Raw genomic sequence first — 11,333 nt, forward strand, 5'->3', positions numbered from 1 at the left:
CCAAAAAAATGTATGCATTACATAATGTATCCTTTCAAACCATACAACTTTTCTTTAAACAGTTTTTCATTACATGCATATTTTACAAGTTATTGAGAGTAGCAAAAGTTTTTCACGAGTATGTCGAAAACTAAATATCAGCAGAATGTTTTTCAAAGGAAAAAGTTATTCAAAATGTGCAATTCTTGCATTATTTTATTTTATTTACCGTCCTGGTAACAAGTAACGATAAGAGCGATATAAATGGCATTGTGGTAGCGAGTCGCGGTAAGTATATTTCTTAGTAATTCATGGTAAACAGCATTTCAGTGTGACGTAATACAAAGAAAAAGTTCAGCTGATACCGCTTAGAGCTGATAAACTTTGTGCAGTATATAAATCACAGCATTGATGGATATGGCATCCAGTTCCTCCGAGATTCAGCGACGTAAATTTCAGCAAACCCAAAGTGAGTAACGAAAGACGCTTGTTGAGCTATTACAAGTAATCCCTGTATAACATAATTGTTACGTTCCTAAAAAACGCCGTGTTGTGCGATTCCGTGTTATATGAAATAAAGAACTAGCGCAAAAAGGGAGTTAGGTTCTAAAAATTAGGAAAGTATAATTACCATTTCTGAAAAAGGTTTAATAATACGTACCTGAAAAATTCTAATCTATATGTAATGTAATAAAAAGAAAACTCAAAGTTTTAAAATGTACTTGATACTCCACGAACAAAATAAGATTTGAAATTCTAATAAATTTCAAAACTCTGCAGGCAAATCGATACGACATACACGTTCAAATAAATAAATTCCAATGAAATATTTTGCAGACTTAAAAGCTCTTATTTCGTTCCGTGTTGAACGAGGATTTCTTTAATATCGAATTTTGCTCTTAAAAACGTTAAGCGTTGTACGGGGATTTCTCTAATTCTCAAATCGTGTTAGAGTGAAACCGTGTTCTAAGATACCATATTATATGAGGGTTTTTCACAATTCTCAATTCGCGTTATAGAAGTGCCGTGTTATGCGGGGGTTACCTGTGCTTCTAAATAGTCATATCACCACAGAGTTATTGTTTATGTATGTCTTATGGCTTTGAACTATATAACATTGAAACTGCTTGATTCATAGTAAATAGAACATAATTCATACTTTTAAAAAATCTATAAACAGCGCACGCTTTGAAGAGCTTGACATACACACTTGAATTACGAACAGATTGCGACTGCCAATTTATTAGCCACTACTAACAATGTATAACATTTATTGTCTCTATTCTAAATTGTGTGCCAGCTCAATATGAATCATATTGTCACTAATGAAAAAGGCATCGTTCATAAAATATTTATTATGTAGGAATTATTTATAGAAATCCCACGTAGTGCTGGAGTAAAGGGGTGAAAATTCACAATAAAACTCACGGATTAATCCTTTGTCCTATAATGACGCGTAAGACTTGTAGTAAACATAAATATTACTCAATTCTTGTAAATTCAAATGAAATATTATTCTTCTATTATCAATTATTATACTTTATTGTAAAGGTAGGCATCAAATATGCCTAGAATTTTCATCTTTCTTGCAATGAATTATTAATAACAAAGTATTTGTATCGATCATAGCAGAGAAATAAATCGTAGGACAAAGGGATAACAAATAACAAGATTTATTCATAGAACTCTGAAATCACACTCGCCAACACACACTACTCGTTCTCTCATTGACTCTCAAAGACTCTCGTGCTTTTTTTTCCTTGTTTGTTTCCCTTTTGTGAGGTTCCTAGTTCCTGGGTTTACACTTGTGTGGTGGTGATGTGTGCTGAAGTATTTGTTGTTAGTTAAATTAACAGTTTTGGGGTTTGAATTTTCTTTTTGTGGCGGTAATCTTCCTTGTGTAGTTCCCTATTTCTGCTATCAGTGAGTTTTCATGAAGGTGATTTAGGCAGGTGATAGGCACTTTTGGAGTTGTGTTTGATATAGTCTGTGATTATGGGGAGATTTGGTAGTCCGTGAAAGATTTCAATGGGAATATCTTTGGTTTTGTTTAGGACTAGCCTGAGGAATTTATTATTTATGGTTTGGAGTTTTCGGATGTGAAGTTTGGCTACTGGGGCCCATACCTGGTATTCGTACATGAAAGTAGAGCGGGTTATTACTGTACATAAGAGTTTTTTGTTTGCAAAGCTAAGTGGGCTTTTTTTATTGATGAGGGGGTAAAGAGTTCTAAAGGTTGCAATTGCTTTTTTAGCTCTGTTCTGTATTGCTGTGTTCCATAGTTGTTTGTTGTTAAGAAGGATTCCTAGATATTTCATTGAGTTGGACTATAGGATTTGTTTACCTAAAACTATTAGATTGTATGTTAATTTTTTTCCTGGCGAATATGATAGTCTGCGTCTTTTTCGTGTTTAAATTTAGTTCTCAGTTGCTGAAATAAGTTATTATTTTATTTAAATGGGTTTGGAGCTGTTTTGTTACTTGCTTGGAATTCCAGGAGGAAGCTAGGAGTACTGTGTCATCGGCGAAGAGAGTTCTTTGTATTTTAGGGTTGTTAAGAATTTATATAAATTACGAATAGAGTGGGAGCTAGGATAGATCCTTAAGGGACATCTATCTTTATTAATAATTTGGATGATGAGGTGCCTTTTATTAACACTGTGATGTGTCAATTGTCTAGATAACTTTTGAGAATTTTTTGCAAGATGAGAGGGGTGTGTATAATTTTTAGTTTCAGGAGTAGACCGTCGTGTCATAATCTGTCAAAAGCTTTTCCTAGGTTCAAAAGGGCCATAACAGAAGTTCTATTTTTGTTGTATTCTGCTGCAATGAGATTTGTTATTCTTATAACCTGCTTCATGAAGGAGTGTTCGGATCTGAATCCGAATTGTTCGTTTATGATAGTGTTATTTGCTTTTAGATATTTAGTTATTTCCTGGAGGATAAGCTTTTCTAGGCTTTTGCCTAGAACACTGAGAAGGCTGATGGGTGATTTTCCGTTTTTTAGGGTTTTCTTGATTGGGAATATTTTGGCGATTTTCCAGAAGTCAGGAAAGTGAGATAGTCTTAAAGAGGTTCTAAATACGTAGTAGATTTGGCAGATAAGTTTATTTGGTAGATTTTTTAGTTTAATGGCTGAGAGTTTATCTGGGCCAGGTGGCCATGTTATGGAGTTTTCTATAATAGTTTTTTATTTGGTCGGGAGATGTAATAATTGTTAGGGTTTCTGGAGTTGCATTGTTTAGGTGAGCTGTATGCTGGATTGTTTGTGTTTCGTACAGTGATGGTAAGGTGGAGATATTGTTGTGGATATTTGCAAAGTAGTTGGCTATTACGTTTGCTTTTTCCTCATCTGATATATGGATTTTGCCCTGTGAATCTTCTAGGTTAGGGATTTTTGATTCAGAAGGTTTAAACATTTTGTATGTTTTGCAGAGGGAGTTGTCTTTGTGTTTTAGGAATTTTAGTTTTTTCTCCCATTCTCTGTTTTTTAGGAAATGGATTCTATTTCTGATTTTGTGGGTTAGAATATTTTTTAATAGTTTGCAGTAGGGACTTGCTATTTTTTGGAGTTTTCTTTTCGCTCTATTTCTTTCTTTTATTAGATTTGAGAGTTCGTGGTGATTCGAGATTTTTGATTTTTTCTTGTGTGTGTTTGGAGGTTTTGACTCTCACTTTGAAGTGTGGTGTAGTGTCCTTGTTGTCTATGGTGTGGTGTTGTGTGGTGTTTGTTCCACTGTGCCCTTGGTAACTTTGTGAATTCATTGATTCTACTATTTTTGTAAATTTTTGAAAATTTTAGAGCTTTTAGAGCTGGTATTTCTCGAGAAACTTCAAGTCCAAAGGTTGTCACCCTTATATAATAAAGTACAGCTCTAATGAAATGGCAGCATTAATCTTTAACCCGTGATCGGTATTGGCCGCGTCACAGCAAAAAAGAACAAAAGCGGGACTGCATGCAACGAAGTGAGATGTAACGATAGAAAACGAAGCTGGCGACACTACAATTTTGATTTTTATCGTTAAATCTCACTCCATTGCTTGTCGTCTTCCTTTTGCCCTTTGGTACTGCGACGCGGCTAATACCCACCACGCGTCAAAGACCAAGCCGACCCGAACATCGTGAATGTGTCACGTATAAACAAACTAGAGTTTAAAACTTCTTGGTTTACTATTTCACACTTATTCGACAGAAAAAAAGATGTAGAAAGTAGTTTCGTTGAACCTCGATTTATTCGTGCAGAGATTTGGTACAAGACTGCTTATGCTACAAATTCGGGTTCCTTATATACTACTTTTGGGGAGTAACCTTTGTCTATGGTCTATGGTTGTGTCATAGGCTGAACGTGGAACTTGTCCGGAAAATTTTCAATGCGTCACAAGTGGAAAAGTCGTCTTGCCGCTTGGACTTGATCGCCCGCAGGTAGCCTGCCACTCGTCAGACCTGCAGTTTACCTGACTCATTCTCTCTCTCCATCTCACTCTCTTACTTTCTTGCTCTCACTCTCTCGCTCACTTCCTCGACCACCTCCAAGTCCCGTGCATAACCTTGGCGACATACCCTGGACCATACACGCAGCCATCCACTCGGTTCCAAGCAGCCTTCATTCGCACCCATGGTTTCCGCAAACATTTGGTCTACTCACTCTTAAATTGATGGTTTCCACTCCAAGTTATAAAAGAACGTTTCCACCCAGCATACGCCGATTTTGTTGAAACTTATACGAGACATAGTTCTCAAGAAAATATTCGACACGTATTTTTTCTTACCAACCAACATTCACTGTGAACGAGTAAAACAACCATTAAAATTGACGGTAGAAAATATATTTTTTACAATATTCCTGAAAGTAGGAGCGCAGAAAATAAATCTAAAAACTGTTCATGTTGAGGCGAACATTTTTAAAAGGAAATTTCTTTTCTGCACTGCCTAGTTTCAGAGATATTGTAAAAAATATACTTTCAACCCTCAAGTTTGAGAGATGGTTTCACTCGTTCAAAGTGGATGTTGGCTGATAAGAAAAAATACGTGTTAAATATGTAGGATCGAGGTTGCACTGTACTGACACCCTGGGTAACGTATAATCACTAGACTTAATCAACAAATTTTACAAAAACGCTAAAAGGCACGAGGTGTTCTTCTTGCCAATGTTACAACACGACTGACTCTATCTACCCTCACGTTGACGTTGTTCGTATTTTTGTTTCGTCGCGAACGCACCGAAGCCTGCCCGTCGTCCTCCGATCTCGATACATTGTATCTACCGCTACTCGCGCGCTACATCCTTCAAATATTATCTTGAGAATTATTTCTCACATGAGTTTTATCACAATCGGCGTGCAGTGGTTGGAAAGGTTTCTTTGTTAGACTAACTTTTACCCTAACTAGAAATTCTACATATTGTTCAACAAATGTTCGCTGTTTCTTTCACAGATGAAATTCGCATTGGTAGCTTTAACCGTCCTGGCAGTTGTCAGCTCCGTGCACCCCTACAAGATTCCAGCTTCAGGCTCAGGTGAGCTCGTCAAAGAGCTGCAAGATTACCTGGATGTAATTCCTATGTCAGAAGTTGTTGACATTGTTAAAGCATACCTTACCCAAGACAAAGAAATGCAGGCTATGATGAGGATCGCATTATCAGCTGATTCAGTGGCATTCATCAAGGAAATTGAAGAGATGCCCGAAATCTGGCAGCTGGCAAACTATATACAGAGCGCTGGTCTCGATATCTATCTTTGCATAACCAAACTGAATAGATCGCTGAAGTTGAACCCCTTCACACCTTCCTCCACCTATCGCGAGATCAGCGGTGGTATTAAGGGCCTTCAGGATGATCTACGCAAAGTATTGCCAGAAGAAAAGTTACAGGCGCTGTCCGAAGAGAAATGGAACAACTCCCGGTTATTAATGGACCTTTTCGATGAAGTAATCTCAGACAAGTACAGACGAATGTACGAAAGAATCGCCGCCAGCAGCAACCTGAAGAAGCTGTATTTGGCATCTCAGAAAGCTGGTATCACACTAGATGATTTCGACTTTGGATACATTATGAGCCTCACTGTCCACGTCGTTCATTACAGCCCCCTCTAAACGCTGAAAATATTCTATGGAATTGTTGTTATTGCAGTTCAAATATAAATCATATACAAGGTGTAGAATCAAGTACGCCGAGTCATTTCGAAAAGTATCAGTGATACGAACAAATGTGTCAAACAAAAGTTAACCATATTTTGTATTCCATATTTTTGAAGCCGACATTCAAACATTTCCGAACCATAGACATACAATTTTTCTTGTAAGCCGTTATCAAAATATCAGCTTCCAAAGTTTCCGGTTCGTCAATAGCGGTTATGGCCCACGAACAGTCTAACTTTCAACTTGATGACAGAAGGGCAAGGGGATGCTCGGTTGAGCAACCGTGATACCTCAGTTTCGACAAATTTCCGTAATAACTCAACCTTGAAATGCGTTGGAGCGAGTGAAACGCCTATAGAATGCATGGTAGCAACTGCGATGACTGTGTTCTCAGCTGTGAGTCCACGTTTCTATCGACAAATGATGTCATTCACATTTTCAAACGGAAACCCATCATGCAACAAACAAGAACCGCGAATATTGCGTTCTTTTACTCTCCTACGACAGTCGCACTGTCCATCGGTCACCATCACTATCAATAAACCAACAACTTTGGATGCTAATATCTTGACAACGGTTAACGCGAAAAATTTCATGTCTTTAATTTGGAAACGTCTGTAATAGAAACGAATGAACTAAAACTACCGGATAGAATATATCTGTATACAAAAGACGCGAATTCAGGATTATACTTAAAGACTACGTCGGAAATGTCTCTTTCAAAAGGTGTGGAACGTACGACTGTTCGATTCAAAATTAGGGCTCTTAATAAATGTGATCCTCGATCCGATGCCGGCTCGTGTTACGTGCTTCTAACTCATACATAGTGTGACATAGCTACCATCATTTGTAAAACACTATAAGAATGGGCCCAGGGCCCAAAATACAGTAGTTGCATTCCGTCACGCTAAGAAAAAACGTGTCTATTTCTTTCTCCCTCTTTTACGCCGGCTATGGCCCGTACCAGTTTGGAAGTAAAGTAATTCACGAAGAAAATACCGTAACACTTGAAGCGGCAGTATTCTTATCACCTTCAAGAGCTGCGACGCACTTTTCCGTTGACCGGATATTGAGTTGATCCTTCGGCGTCAAGTTACATCCACGTCGCCCACCCAGGCTACGTGCATTTCATTGGGTGACATTGTCACGTAGGCAAAATTTCCTTACGCGTCTTCAAAATATGGGGTTCTATTTAAGAATTGTGACGTGACCTTTGCAGGACGTTACAAGGTCACCTCACGATAAAATACCTCCCACCGTGACATACAGTATTTCATGCATACATTTTTTTTAAATTAAACCTATTTTTATCTCGGAAACTATTTAAGTTTTGTACCTATGTTCACTGAGGTTTTTTTATTCAGTTTAGTAAGTTGTACGCGCCCTATCATTTGTGCGCAACAATCTGGTTGCACCCTGTATGTCTCAACTTGCATTGTAAAACCTAGAAATCGCCGCTTGCCTCGCCACGTGTTTCAGCATATGTGGGGCTCTTAACCCTTTGCACTCCGAGTTCATTTCACATTTACTTTTCCATAATTTTGTATTACTTTCTGTGTTGTCACACTTTTGAATAAATCTACTGTTGAGTCATGTTCGACATAGCAGCGCAAAAGGTTAAGGGTAGACTGATGGTAGTCTGAAAGAAGGCGGGTAGAGAGTTCTATGCGAAAGTCTGTCGCAAACGATCTAGTGAACAATGTACATTTTTGTTATTAATTGCTTAACTGAATAAACTATTCTCTATATTTTGTTAAACACATATATTTATTATTAAACATGTTAAATACATATATTTATTATTAAACAAGGATAAAAACATTTGTTAAATAGCAAAAGTTTTGATTAAGGAAAGCACCGAGAGAAGTTGCTCGAATAACCTGCCGTCGAGACCAAGCTTTTCGGCCGTTCTGATTAAACCACTGGAGTGATTTTCTATGTATGTGGTTAAACTGAATTTGTTATAGTAGGCATTAAAGGTGTCACAGGCCATTTGATTTTTTTCTATTAGAGCGCTTGTTTTCTCTAAAGATACCAGAGCTGCGAGGTCTTCTGCGAAACCAGCAAGTCCATCGGTAATTATCGGTGCTAATTATAATTATAATTTATCGGGAATGATAGAATTCGGTAATTATATAAACGAGGATGCAGAGCGTCACGATAAGCAACGTCTAATTTTTATTACCTCCACTTGGCCTCAGTTTTCAAGATATTTGCGCAAAAACTGCTTGTACAAGTTAACAGTAATAAGTATAATTGTAAAGTAAAAGCGCGGCCTGCACCTTTCCATTCCGAGAAAAACTATCCCACCAATACCAAGCTCTATTATTTTTATAAAAGAAAGTTGTTCAATACACTCACGTTTTATCACATTCACATAGTTAATATATGTATATTTTATATAGTATTAATTACTTAATTTATTAGGCATTACAAAAAAGTAACTAAATCAGGTGTAAAAATACTGAACGGGTTAGTCGAATTATTGTTCCAAAAAAAATATTCATGAAAATCAATCATTTTTTGTAAAGTTTATATTGTTAGTTACCGCCTTTACTGTTAATCGCAGATTGACCGGCAAATCTTTATATTACCAATATCATTTTCCTTTATTTTTTACGTTGATTGGTAATACAGAATTTGTGCTGTGTTAAAAGTTGTTACTAGAAATGTTATGATTTGGAAACGACCTTATAAGATATTTCATTTTAATGTTGAATTTGGTTTTTCTGATCTGCCTTCAAATCTGTGAATTGTACACAAAGAATCAAATTGTTGATTTCAAAAATTTATTACGCGTTATCCATAAAGAGTATACAAATGATTCTTATAACAAATCATTCTATGATCTTCTAAAATAAGATGTTTTACATTTTTATAATATTATAAGTATTTATAAATATGTGTATGTTTACAATATAGTTGCTTTTCTGTAGTAAAATAAAATGGTTCCACAAGATACAGGTATAGTACGAATAGCCATTGATCCTCAATGTCAATTACTTGATATTGATCTGTGCTTAACGGCAAGAAAACTGAACAAGAAATACCCTGAAGAAAACGGAAAGCGCTCGTTAACTATTGGAATCACTCTGGGATATCGTGCTGCTTTCTCGCAGCTTTCTTCGATGGTTTCGTTTAAATAGGGTCTGCCCTGTCGTACGGTGTAGGCAGATTATATTTTAGATTCAAATACCTAGTTTCCGAGTCGTCAATTGAAGAATCATTCGTCTGTCACCCGCTTCTAAGATTGCATAAACATATTTAAATGTTTATAATCTTCTAGGGGGATATATCATGGAAAGTTTGTAAATTTACTTTTGTAACTAGCATTTGTAAAAATTTTGTAGTCAACATACAAGTAACTTTTAAACTTCAGAATTTTCTATAGTTTTAAATACTAAATTTGTAAATAATTTAATGTAAAAAAGCAATTTTGCTTCGAGATTTGTATTTAGGTAGAAAAATGTAGACGATAATCGGTCAATGAATATTGTAGATTAAAATTCGTAATTAAATAGTGTTACTTTTTTATAAGTTCCATTGGGTAATTTATGAAAACAATGAAGATATGGACTCCTTTAGATAGACGTCTTTGGTCGAGCGCACAAAAATGTAACTGTTTCTCCTTGGAAATAGAATATAAATCTTCAAGACTAAACTTTACTTTGGGTACAATTTTTAAAAACCTTTTTATCTTTTTTGGCAGTACTCGATGAATAAAGATTAAATTTCCGCCTCAGCTCGCGGCTCGACCACTAACAAAGACGTGTTAATAATTCCGCTATTCCGCTATATTCCGCTAATTCCACCACTACTATCGGGTCGAGCATCGTGAGTGGACGTTTCCCCATACCTCTCTTCACTTTTAAGCCACCGACCGACTTGGCTCACGTCCGTAAAGCACTGTAAAATGCTTATAAAATATGTAAATATGTTCCAAAGTATATTGTGTTTAGCCTCGTTTTAATAAGAAAAACCTCACAATTCAATTGATAAAAGTTTCAGTCAATAAAAGTGAAAAATAGAAAAGGTTAACATTGCACTTATGTCCTCTCATTCATTTATTTGTTTTGATCATTCTGAAGTTCGGATCTCTTGTTCTTTCAGCCGTACCATCCTTTTCTACACAGGATAAAGAAAAGAGCTTCACTAGGATCTTATCTCGACTTGGAATCGACACCACTGCATGATTAATACCCGCTTGCAGTTCCGATTTTCGGACACTAACCGCGAGAATACTGTATATCGATGCGTATGCGATGATGCCTTACTATTTGCATTGCGAGAAAACTCTGTCTCAAACCCATAAACAATTTTTTCAATTAGTGGAACATATTACATAGAGCTTCTGAAGAAGAGTTCAACCATTTATAACGTTTTATAAATTTATTTTGAGACTTTTTGTTATATTCGTTGATTAATGCCGAGATTATGTATATGCTAGAGCTATAAGACAGCAATTCGATACAGGAGATTTGTTACAAATAATTGAAAATTCAGTATTTACGGTTTATACTACATATTCTACATCAAATTATAACCAAACGACGATTCTTTTTATCTGCAAATACTGTTTATAAAAGGAAAGTGATTTTCCATTTTTCCTAATGATCTTGAGTAAATATTATTAGTATGATTTTCAACAAATATTGAAATACATTCAACAAATATTGACATTAATTCATTCTCCCTTGATTTCGTAATATGTCCCTTGTTGCATTTTGTAAATATCATTCATACTTTTTTTGAAGATTTTTTTCTCGAACCTTAGTAAATTACATCAAATTGGTTCAGTATTCTTCGCTTAGGTACAATTCTTTTGCTCGGCACTAAAAGGGTTAACACGGTTATTGGCATAGTAGTCAGCAAACATCGGTGTTTCCAAATTGCTCGAAAATGATGACGAACAACCATCTATAAACCATCCCCCTCCGATGTCGTCAATAACCTAAGGGGTTAATGCGACATAAAATAACTAATAAAAAAAGAAAATTGCTGTTGAGTCAAAATGTTTAGTAACATAAGTAACTAAATAACAGTATAACTTAGGAACTACGGTACCAAACTATTTACAACTAATCCTAATATCATTTGTCTTTATTATAAAAGAATAAGTAATATTATATAAAACACTCAAAATTCTTGTGACGGTCAACGTGTTACGAAATAAAAAACAGTAAGATAGTTTATATACCGTCAAACAAAGTGGAAAACA

The 11,333-nt window shown here is 35.9% G+C and overlaps 2 protein-coding genes across 11 annotated transcripts in view; one reads left to right on the top strand and one right to left on the bottom strand.

Annotated features, from left to right (window-relative positions):
- The window catches only part of LOC116425661 (tachykinin-like peptides receptor 99D), a 603,076-nt gene that overhangs the window by 79,482 nt on the left and 512,261 nt on the right, over nucleotides 1-11,333 (bottom strand). The window lies entirely within an intron of this gene.
- Nucleotides 299-7,873, top strand: LOC116425663 (protein G12-like). Its single transcript, XM_031973680.2, has 2 exons — nucleotides 299-448; nucleotides 5,414-7,873. Exon 2 carries the CDS (start codon nucleotides 5,414-5,416, stop codon nucleotides 6,068-6,070), a length of 657 nt encoding a protein of 218 aa, XP_031829540.2. The 5' UTR covers nucleotides 299-448; the 3' UTR covers nucleotides 6,071-7,873.

Source organism: Nomia melanderi, chromosome 13 (assembly GCF_051020985.1).
Source record: "Nomia melanderi isolate GNS246 chromosome 13, iyNomMela1, whole genome shotgun sequence".
In the NCBI taxonomy this organism is placed as follows: domain Eukaryota; kingdom Metazoa; phylum Arthropoda; class Insecta; order Hymenoptera; family Halictidae; genus Nomia; species Nomia melanderi.